Source organism: Amblyomma maculatum, chromosome 10 (genome assembly GCF_055883805.1).
Source record: "Amblyomma maculatum isolate TAMU_Amacu chromosome 10, ASM5588380v1, whole genome shotgun sequence".
In the NCBI taxonomy this organism is placed as follows: Eukaryota; Metazoa; Arthropoda; class Arachnida; order Ixodida; family Ixodidae; genus Amblyomma; species Amblyomma maculatum.
In genome coordinates, this window is record NC_139353.1 from 101,421,309 (window position 1) to 101,446,935 (window position 25,627).

A 25,627-nucleotide genomic window follows, 5' to 3' on the forward strand; every position below is an offset into this window, starting at 1 on the left:
ATCGCTAAGAAATCCTCTTGCATGGCAATAATTGTTTCGGCCCTTGTTAAAATGGCATAAGCAGTAAAGTATACATGGAAGCCGTGCTTTCGTTGCGCATGAAAACTATTACGGGGCGACGGACGAGCACAAAGAACGCACACAAACGAGAGGAGTAGGGAAAAGTTTCCGCACTGAAACTGCCAAAGTTTGTGTCGTATTATTTGTGATTCAGAATCTACCACCCAGCCAGAAAAAGAGTTCTATTCGATGTGGAAGAGCAGCGTCGAAACTCACATCGCTTTAGTCAGAATGGAGTTCGGTCGGCGCCCTCAGGTTAAAATGGCGGATAATTGTAGGCGACACTAGCAGGCGCCGGAGCGTTGAGAAGGCCTCGTTAAAGCGGGACGTCCAGGACAAAAGAAGGAGTCACCGGTAAGGAGCTCACTCAGCGCTGATATGATTTAAGCGAAATGGCGGGCGAACGAAACAAAGAACACAGACCGCGAAGAAATACGCAGCTGTTTGGGTGAACTTGGGTGTAGAAACTAGGCAATTGAACGAGTTTGCAGATCTGCATGACCCACTAAAAGAGCCTGCCGAGCCGCGCACCAGCACTTCTAAAATTTTTTGGAGGCAGGCATCAGCCAAACACTGCAGCATACTCTCGAGGCACTGCAGGTGAAATGCAAAGTCTTTTGAACACGCGACAACATCGTTCAGGTAACATAGACACTCATGCCACATGCGTCCGCTCAGAAATCTACGTCTCACGAGAGATCATTCTCACCAAGATGGTCAGTGCGCTGAAAAACCACGCCGGCCTTATGGTAAATTAAAGAAAGCCGTCAGGGGTCACAAACGCGTTTTGCTACACTGCACTAGGTTTTCAAGTGGCCAGTGTGGCCCCATGTTACCGTAGAAGGCGAAAAAGACGAAGAACAAGTAAAATAAGAAGAGGAAGACGAAAACGTAAAAGAATAAGAACAACAAGAAGAAAAAGATTAGTAGACGAATGAAAAGAAAAGGAAGACAAAGCAGAAAAACAAAACAATGAAGACAGATACCATGGCAGTTGGTAGAGGTGAACGACAACACCGAGTTGCTAGGACAGGAGGTTCGGTCGAAGGTTTTGACGGCGGAATGTTAAATCCTGGTGTGCGCAGAAAACCTTTCAGCAACGCAAAAAGCTTCACTCTATCATTAGGTTCAGCCCCCCCCCCTCCCCCCCTATCTTTAAACCCTTACAAATTTTTCGTCGTCCGTCAGCAGCCATGAGAACCTGCCAGTAGCCTGAATGTAGGTCCAGACATGAAAAAAATTCGGCACCTTGCAGACAATCGCAGGCATCATCAATACGTGGAAGCGCGAGCACTTTTTTGCCCGTAATATTCTTTAGACACCGGGAATCAACAAAGAAAAGGATAGACTCGTCCTTCTTCCTCGCGAGAACGACTGGCGAGGCCCTAAGGGTTTGAGAAGGCTAAATGACACCGCGTTTAAGGATGTCAGTAACTTGCTTGGTGATGACTTGACGTTCAGCTTCGAATAGGCGATAAGGACGCTTGCACAAATATGCGTTCATACCGTTGTCGACGCAGTGAGTAATAGCGCGTGTGCATCGCAAAGATATCTGGAAAGTGGAATGAAGAACAGAAAAGTATAAGCAAGTTGATGAGCTTGTGGCTTTGATCTTATGAAAGGCTGGCATAAATAAAACGAGAAAAAGCTGAATATGAGCCTTCGCTTTATGCAGAAGCAGGCAAATCAATGGTATCGATATAGTGCCTAGAATATACTCAGTATATTCTAGGCACTATTGTATCGAGCCGATCTGGGGCTGGGTTATCTGAGACGCCATATGTGACAGCGTGATCGAGAGTCTTTACATGACCAATATATTCACGATGGAGAAGCGTTGACGGGCAGAAAAGTATTGAAGACGTTCATTGCGCTGCAACCACCACAGAAGTTTACAAAAGCGAAATAAAGATTAAGCAAAGGCGACAATTAGCGGCATCATGATAATCAGCAGCCGCCGGACTATACCCACTGCAGGGCGACAGCCTCTCTAAATTCTTCCAGTTCACCAGCTCCTGTGCGAGCTGCATCCACTTCCTCCCTGCGAACTCGATCTCCTCCCTCCACGCAACGTGCTGCAATATTTTACAGCTCTTGGAACTCAATTTGGTGCTCTTAGAGACCATCGGTTATCCTCTCTTCTGACTGCATATCTCGCCCATGCCCATTTATTCTTAATTATGACTAGAATGTCAGTTACTTCAGTTATTTATCTGACCAACTGTGCATGCTTCTTATCTCTGAACGGCAAACCTGCCATTTTCCGTGCCTCAGCCCTCTGCAATGTCCTAAACTTAAGTAGAACCCTCTTCGCTAACCTCGAATTTTCAGCCCCATAGGTGGGTACCGGTAGGAATTCAGCGGCTATACACTTTTTCTTGAGGGATACCAACAAGCTGCTAGTGGTAATTTGTGAGTGCTTCCGGATACACTCCATTCCAATCGTATTCTCCTTGTTATTTCTGTTTCATGGTCCGAATTTGTGGTTACTACAAGTCTTAAGTAGAAATATTCGCCTACCACTTTCAGCGCTTTGCTGCCTATTTTAAACCGCTCTGCTTAGTATTCTACATATTAAACTTTAGGCTTACCATTCTGCCTCTTCTGTCTAAATCATTAATCATTATTCGCACTTGGTTCCTTGAGCGATTTATCAAGGCAATGTGATCAGCGAATCGCAGATTATCGAGATATTCTCCATCAGCCCTGATGCCAAACTGCTCCCATTCAATATCATCGAGCAGGCCTTCCAAACCTGCGAATAACACTCTGAAGATAGTGTCTCCTTGCCTAACAGTTTTCTGAGTTGAAATCTTATAACCTTCTTTATGCCGAACCATGGTTGCTGTGCTGCCCCTATAGATATATTCACATATGGCTCACCTACAACCTGATCTCGCAGTGCCTGCATTGCTGGTGAGGTTTCAACAGTCAAAAAATTTATCGTAGTCAATGAAGGTTGGACCTGATGCTCCGGGGCAAGCATTCATCCCATCTTCGCATTCATTGTGATGTCCAGCGTTTCATGTCCTAATCCTGTGTCTGTGTTCATCGTCACTTCATGCAATGGATATCTAGCAATCGATCGGGACGATCGCTCGGTGGGCCCGGGTGGCTACGAAGATGACGAAGCGGGCAGTAGCGCGAGGCGGAGCGATCGCGACAGGCCCGATGGCCATTAAAGCATATTTCATCGTCATGTCATCACGTCGTTCTGTTTTTTTTGTTGTGTCGCCATGTTCCATCGCTTGTCATGCCACTACATAACAATATATATATATATATATATATATATATATATATATATATATATATATATATATATATATATATATATATATATATATATATATATATATATATACGTGTGTGTGTGTGTGTGTGTGTGTGTGTGTGTGTGTGTGTGTGTGTGTGTGCGCGTGCGTGGGTGTGTGTGTGTGTGTCGTTTCTTTTTGTTCACTGTGCTGAGCAAGAACCAGATGATTCGTTTTTATGCGAAGGCTAATTACGAATTCGGGTTAGGAGGAGCTGTAGAAATTAGCATTAGCGGCATCAGTCTTCACTGCGCAAAAGAGCTTGTATGCTAATGCTTGATATTTCACTCCAACAGGACAGCAGCCAAATCATTGCAAATGATCATGCCTAACTCAAAACAAATCAACGTCAGTTCTTCCTTCAAAACGGGAGCAAAGAAGACAATATTCTCATCGCTAGCAGTTGGCGGTATTCTCGTCGATACGGCAAAGCCTAAGCTAGCGGTACAGTTTTGTTCGTAGAACAATGTCCGTCTTCACTGCATTGATATTCGGTATCACAGGAGGAATGAGTATAATCTTTAGTGATGCTTTGGGTGATTCGACTTTATCAAGTAAAGAAGAAGCTTACCAGCATGAAGACCCTACTAAGGTATAATCATGATTATCCAATTTTTCTCTGGTGACATATAATAATTGAGGTGGAAAATTTCCTTTCATCAGTTGTTTTCAAATATTCAGCCACAACGCGGAGTGGTATTTCAGTGTATCTTCCTTGCTGCAGCAGGCAGAATTTCTTGTCAGAGGGTTAACTGCTACGCTGCCATTAGCCGCTATATTTGCACCGTCTAACTACACAGAAGTGAGATATATTCTATATTGTTTTTTGGCTTAAAGCTACTAAGGGGAGCGTACTAGCATACATGCGTGCTGAACCCCCCCAAAAAAAACGTGAATGAAAATTGCAACGTCTTAACTAACCAGTCTATTTTACCTGAGTAACCGCGGAAATAAAATAGCCGCTACACATTCGAAAATTTAAAACACTTGGCAATTATATGCAGCGCCCGAATTCTAGAAAATCAGACTATTGGAGATACCGCAATCCCCAGTCCCCAAGGAAACCACCGCGCGGCGGCGCGCTGGTGTGCTAACAATCAAGTCTATACTTTGCCATGTTGATTCTTCTCGCCGCTTTTATCTCTTTGTATTTCGCTATGTCGCCGTTTGCACGCCTTTTCAGCACCCTAAGACCACCTCGATTATGCCTAGTCACCCTTTCAACCAATCGCCATTCCAACTGATCCGTTTCCCGCGTCGGTCTCGCAAGCTTGGGTGTTTTCCAACTTCCACTTCCAGGATCAAATGGATGGCTGTAGTGACCGATTATACCACCGGTTATGCTTTATTCCGAGATATTCCCGCTAATTACACCTTTAATGCTGCAAACGTTGTCCTCCATGACGCCATCCTGTTTCATGGCGCTCAATGTCAGCTGCTATTTTCCTTTCTCAACTTGTTCCCGCCTTCTCGCTGCTAGTCACACTTTCGCAACGGCCTACGCTTCCCCAAAAAACGGTCTCAATGCTTCCAATGCACGATGACCGACCCGCTTTTCATATATGCCTGCATTTACCGTTTCAACTAGGACGTCTTTAACTTTCGTCACGTTCAACTGCTAACACCATGGTGCCGCTGAATTCTGTGTTTTCTATCTAATGTTCAGCCACAGCCATTTGCTTTGTTTCGACCTCTTATTCCGATTGATGGTTCGTGCTGCTATTGGTTATCTGATACCATCGCTTGCGATAATCCAGCTGCCATATTGATCGAGAGGGGACTGTCGCGAAAACTCACCGACGTCGCCTACGAGAACTTAGCTGTGCACACTGATTCCTTCCACATCACTTAACATAAATGTCGTGAATGTCCCTCATCATAAACTGCATTATTCGTGCTCACCTGTCTAGTACGCACCGAGACAGCGATTATCCCGAGGGGAGATAGGGGGGGGGGGGGCGTAAGAGGGACCGGTGTTTGCATGGCAGGGAGTCTCCAGAAGAAAGAGGTTGTGCTGGTGGGGTGTGGTAAAAACTATGCCACTAAAACTAGGTTCGTTTTGTCCTGCGTGTCTTTTGCGTGGCTACTCAGAGGTCCCACGTAACAATAATTATAAGCCAAGCGTTCTCTTTTTCTTGTTTGTGTCAAGTATTATGTGCACTCAAAAGTGTATTGCTAGCCAACCTATATTCTCTTGCGCCAAAGCGAAGTCATATTCTGAACGCAATACAATGAGGGATTGTTTTCATCACAACTCTAGTGGTTACTTTGGTATGTGCAAGAATACTGCAAGAAACAGTTTTACGAATAATCATATTTCCTTGAAGAGTGCATTAAACAGCGTAAGCCACCAGACTGGAAAATTCTGTTGCCTCCTTTCAGCAAAAATTAGCGGATATGGAATGTGTCATCGATAAACTTCAAAAACGAATTGACGATCTAGACAATCGTAGCAGGCGTTCCAAACTGATCATATACGGCCTCCCTGAAGTTGAAGAAGAGACCAACGAAATTATTGAAAGTGCTGTGAATAAAGAAATAATACAGGACACCCTAGACCTAGACCCAGTGGACATCGAGGGGATTCACCGTTTAGGTAGACCGGGACCAAATAAAACGCGGCCGGTCATCCTTAAACTCCTAGACTGGAGACAAAAGACAGCAATTCTGAAAAAGGGTTTCAAACTAAAGGATACGAACTTCTCGATCGGGGAAGATTTCTCGCCAAAAATAAGAGAAATACACAAACAGTTGTGGGAAAAATCTAAACCTCACCGCGATAAAAAAGCAAAGGTATCACTAGCATTTGACAAACTTTATATCAATAGCCGCATATATGTATGGGACGATGAAAGAGGCGACATAGTTCCGTTAGAAAAAAACGACGCCGTGAGCGGACCAGTCACCCGTCGCAAGGCACATTCAAAGATGTAACCATATTAAATGTAAATGCCCGAAGCATCCTCAACAAAATTGATCATCTCGAAAACTTGCTTCTAGTACACAAAGCTGATATTGTAGGCGTCACTGAAACTTGGCTGTCGACAGATATCTCGAACCGAGAAATCGCCCCTCCAAACTATTCCGTAATTCGTAAAGATAGACAGACACGTGGTGGTGGCGTAGCATTACTAATAAAAAAGTACATTTCTTTCGTCGTATTGCCAGAAGTTGAGGATGCTGAGGCCGTATTTTGTAAGGTGTCAACCAATGGTGGTCATATTTTTGTAGGATGTGTTTATCGAAGCCCTTCATTGGGGCACGAGAGCATACGTTTTGTTCAAGAGTTCATGCAACGCCACATTCGCAGTAGAAATTCACGTGTGATACTCATGGGTGATTTTAACCTTCCTGAATGGATTGGACTCACGTGAATCCCTCATCCTCTGCATCTCATGCGATAGTCGATTTAATGCTAAGTTTCAGCCTTCGCCAAACAGTGACATGTCCAACGCGAACACAGGATACATCGAAAAGTGTGCTTGACCTGATATTCCTCAGTGAAAACTTTCCCTTGGACAGGACACAGAATAACATCATCAAAGGTATTTCCGACCATGACATTCCGATTTGTATTCTACCCCTGGGAATTACCGACATACCTCGAACTGCTTTAACAGTAATACCGAAGTTTAACAGAGTTGACGATGCAAGCATCCTTACCTATCTAGAACACGAACTTAACTCCTTTTCTGCATTTTCATTTAGTATAGATACTAATATCAACGCTCTTTGGCTCATGTTTAAAAAGATTGTAACTCACTGCATATCTCATTTTGTCCCCCTGTTAACAAAAGGCCCGCAACAAAAAATCCCTGGATTACTCGTGAATTCATTCAAGCAAAACGTCGTGTTAAGAGGCTTCGACAAAACATTAAATCGAAAGGAACAACAGCTCTTAAAAAAACTAAACTAACAAACGTTATTCCAGGCTTTAAACAAAAAGCAAAACAAGCCAAACAACACTACTTCCAGGTTACACTTCCTGATTTCCTCACCAATAACCCGCAACGGTTCTGAAAACATTTTGGCGGGGATAAAAGCGATGCCTCTCATCTACCAGTCGGGGAGAGGGTTAAAGTGGCAAATGCGCATAATGATTTTTTTTCGCTCAGTGTTTACAGTCGATAACTGCTGTATACCCGTTACAGAAATATATGATGTTCCACAAATTGATCCTCTTGTCATTACCGACGCCGGCATTTTTAATCTTCTTGGCCTGGACGATAAGAAAGCAACCGGTCCCGATGAAATTCCAAACGCCTTTTAAAAACGATACGCCGAACCATGCAGCAAGTTCCTAGGTCTCATCTACCGTAAATCCCTTAGTACCTGCAAACTGCCAGATGACTGGAAAATAGGCAAGGTATTACCAATCCATAAATCAGGCAGTACTTCTTTAGTATCGAATTTTAGGCCAATATCACTGACTAGCACTGCGTGTAAATTTTTGGAACATATAATTTCTAAAAACCTAACTGAGTTCTCAGAACGCTTTAACTTATTATCATGTAATCAGCATGGGTTTCGCCGCAGCCTATCTACAATTACTCAATTAACGGAGGTTGTTCACGACCTCGCTTTTAATATTGATAACTGCTGCCAAACTGACATTATATTACTCGATTTCGCTAAAGCATTTGACTGCATGTGTCATTCGAAACTAATCGCAAAGTTGCGAGGCTTCATTGGTGATAGCGAAATATTGGCTTGGATAGAGGACTTTTTGCATCAACGGTCACAATTCGTATTTTACCACCACCTGCAATCCAGATCGGTAGCAGTCACATCCGGAGTTCCTCAAGGCTCTGTTCTGGGACCCCTGTTATTTCTTATCTTTGGTTGGTTGGTTTGGTTTGTGGGGTTTAACGTCCCAAAGCAACTCAGGCCATGAGAGACGCCGTAGTGGAGGACTCCGGAAATTACGACCACCTGGGGTTCTTTAACGTGCACTGACATCGCACAGCACACGGACGCCTTGCTTTTCGCCTCCACCGAAAAGCTGCCGCCGAGGCCGGGATTCGATCCCGCGTCCTTGGGAACAGTAGTCGAGCGTCGTAACCGCTGCGCCACCCCGGCGGGGCATTTCTTATCTTTATTAACGATATTACTGCCAACATTAATTGTAAGATCAAACTCTTCGCTGACAGCTGCATAATATACAGAGAAATAAGAAGCCACAAAGATCATGTCATTCTTAACAGGTCATTAGAAAAAATCACTGAATGGCGCAATAACTGGCAGATGTCAATCAACACAAAGAAATCCGTAGCAATGGCAGTAACCAGGAAAAAACAGCCTTCTAATTTCGTGTATAAAATGAATGACATTCCACTTACCTTTGTTAACACAAATATTTAGGTGTCACACTGACTTCAGATCTTAGATGGAACGAACACATTAGTAATATCACTGCTACAGCATTGCGCAAGTTATTTTCTCTTAGAAGATGTATTCGCCTAGCCCCTGCACAAACTAAACTTTTAGCTTATAAAACTTTCATTAGACCAGTACTAGAATATGCTAACACCGCTTGGTTTCTCCAGTCTCTTACTAACATTTCGAGGCTTGAAAGAAACAGTGTAAAGCACTAAGATTCATTCATAACAAATACAAGCGAACAGATTCACCAACCGAACTAGCTGTAATATCCTGGCTCGAAACGCTATCAGCAAGAGCAAAGTTGCCGCGATTGAAATTTTTATATCAGCTACTACATAACGCCTTTAACATCGACTTATCACAGTATGTTTCATTATCACATAAGCGAGAGTTAAGAAACCATCACGCGTTCACGCTAACCGAGTTTTCATGTCACAGTGATGCATTTAAGCATTCTTTCTTCCCGTTGGCAACAAGCGAATGGAATTGCCTGCACTCATCTGTTACTAACGCTGACTCATTTTCAAGTTTTTGTTCCAAACTACAGGCCACGGTGTGAGCTGACATTATTCGGTTACAAATTTCGCTTTCTTTTTTCGTTTGCTTGTTTAACGCAGTCGACAGCCTGTTATCCCATTGTTTCGTTTTTGACCTTGTATGTGTTCTTTATTTGTGAGCTGTTTGTGCGAATTTGATAACACATTGTCAGTTTTTTGTGCTTTAAGAATTGCCTAATACTGTATTTTTGTAAAGCTGCTTTATTTCTTGTCATCATCACTTTGTCGATATTATGAACATAATGCCCATCTGCTATGGTCTCAACTAGAGACTGGCAGTATTGCAAATAAATAAATAAATAAATAAAATATGTAAACAGAAAGACCTATTGTTCAGATATAAGCTTACAATCAAGTAGGCGCAGTTCAATTTATTTTGGTTTATTTTACACTGAAGTCTCTATGGCATAATGTTCAGCTTTAGCGTTGATTTACAAAGTGAAATGGGCTTCATTACATTCCGCATATAGCGATGGTATAAGAGTTACCCACCAAATTTTCTACATACGCACACACTGCTACCTATAGGTTCCCTGCTCAGAGTATCCATTGTGGCTTCACAGATTGATTTGGGAAAGCATTGAAGAGTCCAATGGCGTTGAAATTGTTTGTCATTCTGCACTTTACCACTTTAGTGCGTTCTCTTCTGAATAACGGCATTATGCAGTTAGCTTGGTGTTTTTGCAATGTTGATGAAATATTGCTAAACATCTATAGGATGTACGCGCGTTTCTCCAGTAATGTGTATTGACGTGCCAGAAATAAACATTTTTACTTTTATAGTGCAGCATTGGAAACGCCTTGCAATCCAACTCATCCTAGGTATTCGAGAAACGAGTTTCAAGGAGAATATAATCTTTATAAGAGCTTCCAACATGTATGACCGCCAAGCGTTGAAGTCCAGAGGCTCCCCAGATAATAACTATATTACCTTGCGGTCGTTTCTATGCTTTACTGTATCATTTCCTCAGCTCCGGAACACTTTCACTCAGCGGTGAACGTTATGACAACAATGATACCATATTGCAGGAGAATATTTGCACTGCGATTTATAGAATTCTCACAACTCAGACCCTGTTCGAATGCTACACCTCACTATTGATCTGCTCCCCTCGTTACAAAGACCGAACAAGAACTGAAGAGGCACAGATTGGTTACACAGTTCCACAGCGGAGGATGAGCGCTTTTAGACTCGTGGTTGAAACTTTCATGCCTGATGAGGAAATCTCCGATGCATGCAAAATGTATTCATAACAAAAGGTAAAATGTGGTAGAGTTGATTTTGGTCTGGTTAATTTTACTCTGTGGAAAGTACTGTTCTTTTCATAGAGAATTCGGGTGCAAATATGTTTGTGCGTATTAAGTTGGCCACCTAGGAAGCTAGAAATCTGCTTGAATATAGCAATCTCACAAGGAAAATCACTCTCTTTTCCGCATGCAAAATATACTCAACATTCGTTCGTACCTCTCAAATACATACGATATCAATTTCAGATACTTCAGTCCAAGGAAAACATGGTCCTCTTCCGCACAACGTACTACAGGAGCCCATATGCTTCTCGATGCATGAAATTAAAGTTTACAAGCAACAGTGCTGACCTTTCTCTGCGGACGATTGAATATTGGGGGTTTGAACATAACAAGTAAGATGCATTTGTTCGTTTGTAATATTTTAACGTAACATTAAACAAGGCTGTTTATTTTGACATATATTCTGAATATAGGTTCATTTTTATCGCATACAGTTCCTTCAATATAGTGTTCAACAGAGAATGCAGACTAATGAGGTTTTATTGGCTAAGTTAAGAGTAAAATTGGCAGTCTCACCCTTACATCAGTTTTACTCTCATCGTATCAACTATACATGTACACCCTTAGTCAAAAGTTTAGATCTCAGGAGATATACTTCTGAGCCACACTATGTGGCTCGTATGCATCCCCAGGTTTCCAAACATGCTAAAGCAAGATTTTTTGTCCTACTCTCTCCAATGGCTAGTACTGCACCGTTGTTAAAGAAGTCATAATATGCGGCTTAAAAGCAAACCCTCTGCTCTCTAAACATTTTGACAAGACTGCACGTTTTCTTGCTGGGCTTAAAAATTCGCTTTATTTAAATGAACTATATACTGTATTAGAAAATGTATGAAACGTAAACGAAAATACAGGTGTCGGGATTCTACATGTCAATAGAATTAGCAGAAGCTCTTACAGCAGAAGGTATTACAGCAGAAGCTCAAGCAAGTACTACATTTATGGTTGTTAGGATCTATGTATCATGGCGCAAAGTAAATTTTTCGATTGTTTCTAAAATTTGTTGACTTTGCGCTAGGCATGACGAAGCCAGAGGTGAGTGAATTATAACACAAAAAGAGGATGTTTTTGATTGTAAAGGGGCACGTAACAGCCAAGAAAAGAAGGAAATTCGAAATGAACACTTCCATGATACTGAGGACGGTGATGTACACAGTAAATGCAAAAACATGCCTGAGAGGAAATGCTAGACCGCAATCATATACGTTACCATAGAAAAACCAGCGATTTATGGCATTCATTGCGCCTAAATGACAGATAAGAGTGATCAGTTGTGATTACTTCCTCTGTTAGAGGCAACATACACGCGACGCGTGGTAAGTGATTATCAGAATTCTTGAACTTTAAGCCTTTTTCCCTGTTGCAGTCCTCTGTCATGCACACTTTTCATCCGCTATTTCTTTAAATCACTGTCCTAGCACCAAGGTAGAGGAAAGTAACTGCTAAATAAAATTAATCCTGAAGCGCTGATGTAAAACGTTTAAGGCACTGTATTATACCATTTAACCATAACTAATAGCGAAAAAAGACACTGTGACAATTAGGTTTAAAACAGTTTTAAAACACCCAATATTACAGAAAGAGGTCAGTTTTATTAAATAACGTAGACCACTCGACCATAAAATTTAACTTTCTGGCTTCAAGGAGGAAATGTTTTATAACTGTAATGAGGCACACAAGCATCCGGGAGTAGTGTGAATAGTGACTAAAGAGAAAACAAAAAAAAACGTGTTAGATCTAACTAGGCCAAGATAAAACAAACAAAACAAATTGGAGGCACGGGTGAACATAGTTTGACAAGCGGCTGCTCAGAGGGAAGTCATGTTTGTGCTGCAGGATAGGCATCTAACGGATCACATGTTCATAATAGATAACGCAAATTCCTAAATTTTTTTAAACAGTGCCGCGGCGCATTGACCATTTTCTCTTCGTTAACACCAGCCCCAGCAGGACAAATTCTAAAACACGTCAACATTGAGAAGTCTGGCGAGAGCATTTGAAACACAGGAGGCATGTCCCAGAGAGTCGGTTTTTCCAATTGTTTACATCGGGGATAAAAGTGAATGGTGCTTGGCACCCCTTCCGTGAAACCGAAATCTTAATTCGACATTCCTTCAGCTAAACATGGATAATAATGGCCAGTGCACGTCAAATGAGTTGTGTAGCGCGCATTAAAAATCCCTCAGATGTCAGCCGGATAGCCTCTTGCACAGACTGTAGCACAGCGCCTGGAATATAGGTCGCTGCACCCAGTCATGTCGCTACTGTGCTGGTGTCACCAGAACCAGATGGGGCAGGTACGCCCTCAATTTCGTTTCATAAGCAGCCTCGCTGAGAGACACCACTTCTGTATGCAATGCCTGCAGTCTTTCCCATTTGAGACCAGCCCCAAAAAGCGTGTTGGGTGCGCCTTGGTTGTGTTTTCTATTCACGTGATTGTATTTGTTGTTCCAAATTTCTGGGTGCGCAATCTACACTGAATTCGCCGCTTTCGTTGTGTTAATGGGAGAAATCTGCTTTTAGAGTCACATATTTGGGTCTTGTAACGCGCGCAGAAATTAAGAAACACGTATTGGGTGGCGGTACTATTTGGAATAGGAGCTAAGATGCTTCAAATATAGCATGCTCAAAAATAAAAGTTGAAATTGTAATTACCATGTTCAGTTAAATAACGAACTAAATGAAGGCTTCTGCGTCTTACCTGGTGTCAGAGCCCTAGCATTGCCCTTGCACTAAAATTATTCTAGTCAGTCACCCTATTTTGATGGTATGGACATAAAATGAAACATCCGGTTTATTTTTGAAAACTAGCGAACTTTCAGATCATTCGAACCATTTTGTATTCATCTGGTCGTTCATTAAACCCTTTTCATTATCCGTATAATCACTTTATTCGAAAATAGTTAATTCTTTGCAATTGTCTTTCGGTGACACACGATATACGGCGGAAAATTCCAACCTTGTGCAGGGCAGCACAGCATAACAGTTAATCGGGTACGCTCTTGACCAGTCGTCAACAAGCGCAAGTCGTTTGCTTCTTTCGTTGTTACAGTGGTACGGATGGACACCAGTGCTTGGTCAGCGTTCCCAATCTCGCCAAGACTATATTATAGTGTGCGCTCATTTCAGCCGCTTGCTTGTTGAGGTACACTCAATAAACCTGCCTGCTTGACTGCCTGCCTGCCGTACATCCGCCCGCTTGCCCATTCATTCAATCATCCAACCGTATATCCGTCCGGCCGTCCCTCCATCCACCCACCCACCATCATTTCAACCATCCATTCATCCGTCCATCCAATCCTGCTTCCGTCCGCCTATACATATCTATAAGATCAGTAGGAATGTACCCGGCGCTGCTGGAGCAGATAGTGAGACAACTGAACTCCATTATCTAACAACGCTTATTCGTTTTGTTCGCAAATATAGGTAGATAGCTAATATGGGTAATATTTCTGAGAGATAGTTAACCTGTATTCGACTAAACAGAATCTATATATATATATATATATATATATATATATATATATATATATATATATATATATATATATATGTTACGTGCTTTGTACGCACGGGGGGTTTATTTACAGGGATCGGTACAAACAGGACTGCGGCGAAGCGTACAAACGTTCCTCTGCCCTTGCTCTTTCTTCTTCTTCACTGATCTACCCGACCGCTCTTCTTCATCTTCCATCGACGTTCTACGAAGGCGTGTTACATTTCCCCCCTTGCAGACGAAGCCCGTCGGGCGAGTTATAGAGAACCTCTGGTATGAAATCGCTTGAGGCGGGCTACATGCACCACCTGCGACTGCCGCGATCGTCGACCATTCGCCGTTATGCGTGCTATGACGTAATTCAGGTCATTGATGCGTTCTAACACAACAAACTGTCCGGTGTAGTGTGACAACAGTTTTTGACAAAGACCACGCTTACGGAGAGGTGTCCACAACCACACATAATCACCAGGAGCATAGGAAACTTGTTGGTGTCGGGCGTCGTAGCGGGTCTTAGAACGCTCTTGTGAAGATAAAATTCGAACTCTGGCCAGCTGGCGGGCTTCTTCAGCTCTGCAGAGTGTCGTAGCAAGAGAGGGTTCGTCATGAATGAAAAATGGCAGTGTGGTGTCGAGAGCACAGCGAGGCGTGCGAGCATAGAGAAGGTAGAACGGACTGTAGCCTCTTGTCTCATGTTGCGCTGTGTTATATACATGCGTAATGAACGGTAGAACGCCATCCCAGTCCTTATGGTCTGCAGCGACGTACATAGCCAACATGGTGGTAAGCGTCCTATTAGTTCGTTCTACCACACCGTTCGTTTGGGGATGATATGGCGTGGAGTGGCGACAACTGCAGGCACTGAGGCGAAGCAGTTCTTCGACAATGTCCGCTGTGAATTGGCGTCCACGGTCACTAATGATGACTGCAGGAGGGCCGTGCCGAAGAATGACGAGTCGAAGTAAGAAATTTGATACTTCAGACGCAGTAGCGGATGGTATCGCGGCTGTCTCACAGTAGCGGGTTAAATAATCAACGCACACAAGAATCCATCGGTTTCCTTTAGAGGATCGTGGAAAAGGTCCAAGAAGGTCAATGCCAACTTGCTCAAACGGGGCTGTTGAAGGTGTGACTGGCTGCCGTTTTCCATGTGGGCTTGAAGTCGACAGCTTAAAGCGCTGACATTGCACACAGCTGGCTACATATCGCTTGATCGTTGAACGCATCTTCGGTCAGTAAAATCGCTGCTGTGTGCGGTGGAGTGTTCGGGCCACTCCCAGGTGACCAGACGTGGCGTCATCATGCGTCATTTCTAAAACTGTGATACGTAGGCTTTCCGGAACGACAAGAAGCATACGTGCACCCCCAGAGGCGAAATTTGTCTTGTAAAGCACCCTTTCGCGAATGCTAAATGTGTTCTTCATAGTATCGTTAGCGGAATCAAACAATGAAGTTAATGTTTTGTCTTTGCGTTGCTCGGTTCGGAAAACTCGGAGATCGGGGAAGGTTTGTGAAATTGGAGCCAAATATTCATCGAAATTGTCTGAGTCATTATCAGTCGTTTGAAGCGGCAAGCGCGAAAGACAGTCAGCATCTGAGTGTTTATGGCCGCTTTTATGCACCACAGTAAAATTAAACTCTTGTAGGCGTAAAGCCCATCGAGCGAGCCGCCCACAGGGGTCACGAAGACTCACGAGCCAGCAAAGGGAATGGTGGTCGCTCACAATCGTGAAAGCATTCCCGTACAGATAGGAACGAAAGCGCTGTACAGCGAAAACAACGGCTAGACATTCTTGCTCCGTAACCGTGTAATTTCTTTCACATTTACTCAACGAGCGGCTGGCATACGCTATCACGTGCTGATCGCATCCATGGCGTTGTATAAGTACAGCGCCGATACCGATACCACTTGCGTCAGTGTGTACTACAATTGGAGCTGATGGGCAGAAGTGGTGGAGGATTGGGCCCGAGGTCAAAAGAAACTTCAGATGACGGAAAGCTGAGTCACATTCGCTGGTCCAATTGAATGGTGTATCTTGGTGAGAGGTGCTTGGGTAGCGACCACGGAGCGTTTCATCTACCGAAGAAGCCGTAGACTTGCTGGCCTACCACCAATGCCATCAGACATGGCTGAAGACGGCAATACCGAGCAGCCAGGACCATCCACGGCGAACAACTGGTCCCATTATCGAGAGCCACGTACGTTTTCCGGAAAACCTGAGGAGGACGTTGATGAGTGGCTGAAGCACTACGAAAGAGTGAGTAAATACAACCACTGGACCGCCGCTACTAAGCTGGCTAATGTGGTGTTCTTTCTTGCCGCCACTGCCTTTGATTGGTTCGATAATCACGAGGATTCATTAAGTGCATGGGCTATCTTTACAAGCGAAATCAAGAAAAATTTTGGAGATGAACCTGCAAAGAAGAAACGCGCTGAACAAACTTTGTTTCACCGGGCGCAAGTACCCGGAGAAACTTGTACTGCATATATCGAAGCGTACAAACGTTCCTCTGCCCTTGCTCTTCTTCTTCACCGATCTACCCGACCGCTCTTCATCTTCCGTCGACGTTCTACGAAGGCGCGTTACAATATATATATATATATATATATATATATATATATATATATATATATATATATATATATATATATATATATATATATATATATATATATATACTCATCATTTTTTGATTTTCATTGCCGCACTCAGTGACTCGTCATAAGGCCTTATTGGCTTCTTTACAGCGACAAAAATTATATTTACCGCTTTACACCTTTATTATACTAAATTCCGATCACCATTCTTATTTTATATTCACTCATCTGAGGTTATTTATGGCCTGAATCAATCGTTTGCATTTCAATCCACCAGGAATAACGCCAAGGCTAACGTCATAAGAATATTATTGTTTCCTCTCGTTCGCGCTCAACACCGACCTCAATCTTAGAGTAAAACAAGATTAAACTAGAAATAAAATTTTTCACACGTCAAGAAGGTATCGGAAGCAAATGGGTATCGTTACCACGTAAACGTGTAGTGTGCATCCGTGAACCGCTATCAGGCCTTCTTTCCAGGGGCTGTGTTGTATTGGGCTTTATGAAAATAGGACCCAAGGCGAGCATCTAAGGAAGGCGGGACCCAAGGCGAGCATCTAAGGAAGGCGAAGTGGAAAAAAACTTATGCCGAAACCACCTATTTGCGACAGTCATGGCGTGCGAGGCTGAAACAATTGATGTGGTGTCTTCTGATATGCGCAGGCTCTTTTGTAAATTAAAGTTTTTAGCCGACTCTGGTTCACTAAATGAGCCCAGATCCATCCTACGGATCAATATGTAAAATGCGATGTTGTTATGTTATGTTATTATGTTTAGTTGTTATGTTTAGAAAACGTTGCAATATTGTGGCTTGTTTACCTTGAGCTATTGTATTCTTTGCATGCTGGTTCCCATTTACGGACGTGCCACTAAAAACGTGGATTGATTTTTTAAATACACTTCCCTGCGTGTAGCTCTTGGAGGGGACAAAAGCGATCAGATATTATACTCGCAAAATGCTTTGCTGAAAAGTCGACCAATCTGTCTTAGTCAGTACAGACTGTAGACAAATATTTAAATACATCAGTGAACTTTTGTTTTATCATATTATGCAAGTTAATTAGAGCAGCAAGAATTTGTATTATGTTCTTATGGCACGCACCTCTAGACTTCGAATCTGCAGGATACGACTTTTCTTTTAAAACGAAATGATTCGCTCCGCTCTTCTTTAAAAACAAAAAAAAAACATAAGATAAATATTATTCTATGGTCATGTAGGTTACAGTACTTCCTTTCCGTTCAACAACAAGTACGCGAACATAGAGCCTGTGGTTTAGGCTCCGAAATTTTTGCCTGGTTAAGTCTTCGGAGAAACTATTGGAATTGCCATTTACAAAAACAAAATATTTCACCTCACATGAAGAACGATATTATGAGCCTCCACAGCCTTTGCATTTAGCTCGGGACTAGAAGAAATTTTTTTTATCTGCATAATCCTGGTGGTCTCTTTTTTCCAGTGGCGTACCGACGACATTCGCCAAATAGTAAGTCTAACAAAACGGTTACAATTTGCCTTACATATTATAGAATATTTCTACTTAATCAATTGTTTTCTCGTGTATTATTTAAGTGCGCTCATTGAATACGACTTAAATGTTCAATTGTAGCAAAATTGTCTCATTTTTCTTTTTCTTAGTGCGAAAACTGAATCTTTTTTGTAGCTAACGTTGTTACAGGATTATAGAAATAGAGATACTGCGCGGTGTTGTCACCTCGAAAATTTACATATCTTCTTGGTGCAATCTGAAGACAAGTGAAGGCGTCGAAATAATGGAACATTCTATACAGCTCTGAGGTGGCAGAGATATTGAATAATGCAAAATTTAATATTAAGTAGAGATACGAGTAGGCAGCCGGATGCTTCAGCAGCAAGCCACAAGGAATCTTCAATTAGACATAATTATCGTGTTTTGCAAATGGCTAGAATTTACCGTTAACGCTAACTTCTTGTCAAATCATATGCCTGTAACGTGTTTCATGAAGTATACGATATTACACGTGTCCTTAATGCAGTAATCGCGGATGGGATTGGCAGTAGTTGTAATAAAAATTACGTTATGTTCTAGCTGATAAAAGAAATTTCGAAGCTAAAAGGTGGCTGCATTGGAATAGTCAAGCTCAAGAAGGCTACATAGAGAATATTTCAAATTCTCCAAAGGGGTGAATTAGGAAAATAAATATTGTCGAATTTGCCTAATATCTTTCCGCGCAAACGTAATAGAAACTAAAAGAAAATATCCTTATAGTGTGAGAAAAAAGCACTGCCACCATAAAGCATAGATACAAGTGTATCGTTTAGTGTTTCCGTTTATTTTACACGAATATTTGCCACAAGATTCAAACTTTTAATGTGTACATAATTTCAGTACAATTGAAGTGAAGCTGACTCTGAATAAGACATTGGGGCGGCAACCTGTTGTTCGTGCGGAGAGCAACAAGCAAGGTGTGTTCCTTCACATCACTCAGTGGCCAAAGTTGTCGTGCAACTGAAAACATCTTATAGTAGCAACCAACATAGCGGTCACGTTATTATTTTAGAGATGTCACGTTTCTGAAAGGAAGGTAAATTTTTTCTGCTCTCAAGTTCACTTTATCAATTTTGTAACTATCATGTGAGCATGCCTGATGACTATATGTTGGCAGATTACAAAATATATTAAAAAAACGACCTAAAATATTTGTTTTAGCATTTACTTGCCCCAATGTTTTGTATAATTTTGGGAGATTTGGCAAGTAATCTTGTTTCTTGAACTAATTTTTTGGGAAAAAAGATATTTGGTTTTATTACTAGGCTCCCTTGTAATATCTAACCATACACTATACAGTAATTAATCCATAAAATACCGCTATAGTACGAAACGCTTATCCCCCAGGGCAACAAATGTTATCGTCGTAAAATGGAAACGATTGTGCATCTTGTTAGGTGCTGAATATTGCTGTAATTAAACGAAATCATGCGCTAAAACTATGCATAATGTTTTTCAGGATATGCTTGTTATGCTTTGTTGATGTTTTCTCAGTTGGGCATGTCAATTATATTATTTTTACAGGGAAGCTGGAAGCCCAGTCCTGGGAATACCCCATATTATTTGCTGACGGCGACTGTGCTATAACTGGAGAATATGGAAATGGCGGAGCAGGTAGCAGTTTTTTTTTTTCATCACCATAATATAGCCGCATGAAAAGTTCAAGTTTGGCTTTTAGTGTCGAACTTTTCTCCCTTCATAGATCACTGCCTTGTCGTGGCGGAGGGGCTTGCGAAACTCTAAAAAGTCGTGAGCTCTGCTGTGTAGGGCCACCCAAGATAGACAGGTCAAGGCAGAGAGTTCTGACAAAATGTGATTCCCTAGAGAAGGTAATGGCAACCCACTCCAGTATTTCCTGCCAAGAAAACCCTATGACCAGTCACAATAGCATTAATGATATGGCGCCGGAAGATAAATCCCCCAGGTTGGAAGGCGTCCCACATGTTACTGGGGATGAACAAAGGGCGATTCCTAGTAGCTCGAGGACGAATGAATGCTGCTGGGCTAAAGAAAAAAGGACGCTCAGTTGTGGATGTGTTGGGAAGCGACCGGAAAATCCGATGTTGCAAGGAGATATATCACATAGCAACATGGAATGTAAGATCTATGTCGCAAGGTAAACTGGATGTCGTCAAGCGAGAAATCGACAGATTGAACATTGATATCTTGGGTGTCAGCGAGCTGAAGTGGCCCGGAATGGGAGAATTTAATTCCGGCGATCATTATGTCTTTTATTGTGGGCACGAATCCAGGAGAAGGAATGGGGTCGCTCTCATAGTAAACAGAAGACAGGGCGAAGCCGTGCTAGGGTACAACCCAAAAACGACCGAATGATTTCACTTCAGATCCAAGGTCAGCCTTTCAACATAACAGTTATCCAAGTCGATGCACCAACCACTACTGATGAAGAAGCTGATGTTGAGAGATTTTATGCTGACCCTCAATGCCTTTTAGACCGCACTCCCTCATCAGACGTCCTTTTTCTCATTGGAGACTGGAATGCTAAGGTGGGGAGTGAAGAAATATCGGGAATTACAACCAAGTTCGGTCTCGTTGAGGCAAATGAAGCTGGGCAGAGGCTAGTAGAGTTTTGTTAGGAAAATAACTTGATCATAGCGAATACTCATTTTCCACAGCACAAGAGGCGCCTGTACATATGGACTTCACCGGACGGTCTGTACAGGAATCAGATTCATTATATTATTTGCCGGCAGAGATGGAGAAGCGCTCTACAAGCAGTAAAAACATGGCCTGGGGCAGATTGTGGCACCGATCATCAGCTTCTTGTTGCCAAATTTAAGCTTCTATTGAGGAAAACGCAGAAAACTACAAGGCCTTTCAGGTATGATTTGGATCAAATTCCATCAGAATATGCTGTGGAAGTGAGGAATCGATTTCAAGAAATAGATCTAGAAGACAGAGAGCTTGAAGAGATGTGGGCTGATGTGCGTGATATAATACAAGTTGCTACTAAGGTAGTTCCAGAGCAAAAGAAATGCAAGAAAGCAAACTGGTTATCTGAAGAGGCTTTGCAAATAGCTGAGGAAAGGAGGATGGTAAAAGTTATGAGGGAAAAAGAAAGATACAAGGCTCTCAAAGCGGATTTTCATCAAATCGCAAGAAGATATAAGAATGCCTTCCTGAACACAGGGTGCCAAGCAGTTGAGGACAACAGCTAATTAAAGAACACAAGAGCTCTGTATAAAACAATCAAAGATAATAAACGAAGCTTTTGCGCTAAGCTGGGCTTGATAAAGGACAAACGAGGCTGGCACCTCAAGGAAGACTGAGAGATAAACAGGAGTGGCAGGAATACACAAACTGTACAAGAAGTACCCGGATGTGCAAACCCAACATAAGACGGCTGTGATTACTGATCTCGAGCCGGGTATCCCGAAGAGAGAAGTTGAATGGGCCTTAGCCAGCATTGCTAAGAACAATGCTAGTGGAATTAATGGCATTCCAGCTGAGTTGCTTCAATACATCAACCATGACGACGCTCTTAACGTTCTGTATACATTATGTCAGCAAATTTGACAACCCTGCAGTGGCCACAGGATTGGAGGAGGTCAGTTTACATCCCTATTCCAAAGAAAGGCAGTGCCAAAGATTGTTCCAACTACCGCACGATCGCGCTTCTTGCGCATGCTAGCAAGGTGATGTTGAAAATCCTCCAAGGAAGGCTGCAGCAGTATGTGGATCGGGAGCTTCCGGACGTGCAAGTTGGGTTTCGCAAGGGCAGAGGAACTAGAGATCAAATTGCCAACCTTCGCAGGATCATGGAAAAACCAAGAGTTCCAGAAACCCATCATATTTTGCTTTATTGATTATGCGAAAGCGTTTGACTGCGTAGATCACAGCAGATTGTGGCAAGCTCTCCAAGAGATGGGAATTCCAATTCACCTCATATATCTACTCAGGAACCTGTATGAAGGGCAAGAGGCCACAGTCAGAAGTGGGCATGGTCTTACTGATTGGTTTTCGATTGAGATAGGATTGAGACAAGGCTGCATGCTGTCGCCCTGCCTATTTAACCTATATGCTGAGTGCATCATGAGGAAGGCCGGGCTGGATGAGTCTTCAGCTGGAGTGAAGATTGCTGGGAAACGTATCAACAACCTTAGGTTTGCGGATGATACCACTTTAATGGCAGAAATTGAAGTGGAACTCAAGAGTCTTCTGATGCACGTACAAGAAGAGAGTGAGACGTTTGGGCATAAACTGAATATTAAAAAGACAAAGATCATGGCGTCTTGCCCCATCAAGTCCAGGAGCATCAAGGTACAAGAAGTGGAAGCTGTGACAGATTTTCTCTTCTTGGGCTCCAAGATAACCCCGGAAGGAGACTGCAGCCATGAAATTAGGATACACCGACATCTGGGAAAGAGAGCCATGGCTTGCCTTGACTGCCTAGTAAAGAGCAGAGACATAAATCTACGAACCAAGATCCGTATAACTCGTGCTATAATATTTCCAGTTGTAATGTATGGACGCGAGAGTTGGACTGTGAAGAAGGCTGACCGACGAAGAATTGACGCGTTTGAATTGTGGTGCTGGCGGAGAATCTTGAGAGTTCCTTGGACGGCCAGAAGATCAAATCAGTCGATATTGTCGACCATAAACCCTGACTGCTCATTGGAGGCTCAAATTCTAAAGTTAAAGCTCAGCTACTTTGGTCATCTGATGAGAAGAGAGGAGTCGCTGGAGAAAGATTTGATGCTGGGAAAGGTTGAGGGTCACCGGAAAAGGGGTAGGCAGCGAACGCGATGGTTAGATGGCATCCCCGAGGCGCTGCAAATAAAGTTATGTGATGTTAGGAACATAGTGAGAGACCGGAAAGCGTGGCGTGACATGGTCCATAAGGTCACGAAGAGTCGGACACGACAGAACGACTGAACTGAACTGAACGGTCGATTTTTTACTTAACAGAACAAAAAAGGGAAGTTGACACTTTAGACTAATTACGCTCTGCGTATACAAAAGCACTAATTGACCGTTTCGGGTTAATCCAAGAAATCGAACATTTGCTAAGGCTGGCTTACTGCTGTATGATAATGCAGTATTATGCTTATAATTCAAAGCTCATTCTATGATATATGCGCCGCGATACATGTCGCACCCAATTTAGCTTCTGCCTGCTAGTAAACCTGGATGCTAGTTTCGCGCAAGCGGTTCAAACCGACAACACATATACTTGAGATAATCTTAGACGTCCACTAAAAACAGAAAGCGACACTGTGAAATCATTTCTCCGCTCCATATCTTCAACAAAATCATCAAAATGTTCCCTGAATGAATGGGCTCAGTTGAAGGCGCTACGGCCTCTAAGACATTATAAAACAATTTTGAGTTCCCTACACGCACTCTTTCTTCCGGAGTAAGTGTATCAGGTCTACACCATGAAGCCCCTCCAACCAACACTCCTCGTCATGCTTCAATATTTTGTGACATCGCACACTTACACCAGCATACGTGGTTCGTTGTGTCGACTCTAAGTAGGTGCTGATGAGATGATCGACTGGTGTTCGCACCTATTTACAAACTATCCTCACTCTACTAAACGTATGCATGAAAACAGCGCACATACTCTACTGAAGCACTATCGGTTTTTTGTCGGAAATGCACCTTCGACGTGAACGCGAGCATCATCAATATCAGCGTTGCTACCAACGGCCAATCGACCAAGATTTGCTAAGGGCCATCGCACCAACGATATTGTGGATCCGTTTCACCAGTCACAGAAATAGGTGCTAATATTGGTTGGTCGGTGTAATAATAACAAACCTTAGTATAAAGCAATTTCATAAGTGCCTGCTTCTGGAGGATTGCTGACCACCACCGATGTGTTCGCTGGAGTTCTGGCCACTGCGGCATCGCAGCTGTCGCCATTGCGGCGTCGGTTTTCCGGGTTTCTTTGTACCCTAGACCCGCTGCTGAAATTATTCATACATTTATTTTACTGCCAGACCTGGACCTCTAGAGCAAGTACACTAATACAAGGCTATACCGAACAAAACCAAAACAACGTCCGCTGTGTCTTTGAGGCAAAAATATCTAAGGATATCGATGGTCAAGGCACTCTAATAGAGCACCACTAGCGCCGTAGTCCGCCGCGCTCCAGGTAAGAAGAGTTGAGAAAGGCCATCTATATCTGGGGCTGTTAGTGATATATACTAATTGCCTATATTCACAGTGATATTCAAGCTATTCCAGCGTTTGACAACACACTGCGAAACAATGCAATTAAAACGGCACGATGCATGCTTCAATGTATTGAGGTCTTCTTGCCTCAATGTAGCGCGCCGCACAGGATTACGCTGCTACACAGCCGGACGGTACTCGAAAAATGTAAGAAAATCGCGGTCAGGCAGCTCTCCAGGCTCAGCTTTTTTTTTTACTGCTTTTGATACACGAATACGTTTTCGGCATGCACTTCGTAGGAGTGGCCGAGTAACCTTGCGTGATGTTGGTGCTTTGGTTCCGATGTGCTCCTTCCGTCGACAGACACCACCTTTTCTTTGATTAAAAGCAGTGAAGTATAAACGCTTCATTTTCGGTAACCGCGGTTAGTCGCATGGAGGATGTTTCGTCTTCCACATAGGAAAACTGCCCTTGACGCTACTCTTGCAAAATTTCAGCAGGCGACGCGACATGCAAGAGAATCAGTTTGTGCCGTCAGAAGCTGCTCCGATTACACGACTACCAAACTGTTCACGAAGAAACTAAGATACCAATGTAAAATATATCTCCAGCTATAATTGGGCCGACACTTAACGGCCCCTTTAGTTGCTTGGAACTAAAAAGAAGAGATGCAATAAAAGTTTATATTACAAAAATTAAGGGGATGAACTCTCTAGGAGAAACGAACGCATAGATGCTTTGTCTGTATATTTGCTCTATCACCGTCTTTTTCTAGGAGAAAGGGACTGCATGTTATGGGTGAAACAGTCTATGATTCACAACCCTCCGAAGCATTGCAACTTCCTACTACTGAGTATGTGCGGTACGGATGTTTACAACGCATATACCCACGATAAACTCTACTGTGAAGAATTTGAGAAACGTTTGCACAAAAGTTCAAGATAAAGTGGCACTAAACACAAATGTAAGTAGCCGGGTAAGTTATAGTAACCAAAGCAATAGTGATGTGGAAGCCTTGATGTTGAAGAATAGCAATACTAAACCAACCGTTTATATTTACCACAGGACGCTCTACACGTTTCTGGTTATTTAAACAACATTTTACTTCTCCGCAAGAGGACACTTCAAATCACATATTTTTAGCAACCAAGACATCATGAATGACAATGCTGTTATGACTGCGTTACAGGATGCAACCTGTGGAATGATTCGAAACAGAATAAAGTGATGGAAATTTGAAA

General features: G+C 42.7%; 1 protein-coding gene across 1 annotated transcript; it reads left to right on the plus strand.

Annotated features, from left to right (window-relative positions):
• Nucleotides 1-3,711: 3,711 nt before the first annotated feature.
• LOC146177148 (uncharacterized) lies at nt 3,712-25,627 on the plus strand. Its single transcript, XM_084583105.1, has 7 exons — nt 3,712-3,966; nt 10,808-10,956; nt 18,177-18,203; nt 19,086-19,162; nt 19,770-19,859; nt 25,162-25,350; nt 25,452-25,627. The coding sequence occupies exons 1-6, from the start codon at nt 3,841-3,843 to the stop codon at nt 25,329-25,331; spliced, it is 639 nt and encodes a 212-aa protein (XP_084439231.1). The 5' UTR covers nt 3,712-3,840; the 3' UTR covers nt 25,332-25,350; nt 25,452-25,627.

Coding starts and splice junctions, on each gene's coding strand:
- LOC146177148 (XM_084583105.1), top strand. CDS start 3,841: ATGTCCGTCTTCACTGCATTGATATTCGGTATCACAGGAGGAATGAGT. Junction 3,967..10,807: donor AGCATGAAGACCCTACTAAG/GTATAATCATGA, acceptor TATCAATTTCAG/ATACTTCAGTCCAAGGAAAA. Junction 19,163..19,769: donor TGCGGAGAGCAACAAGCAAG/GTGTGTTCCTTC, acceptor TTATTTTTACAG/GGAAGCTGGAAGCCCAGTCC.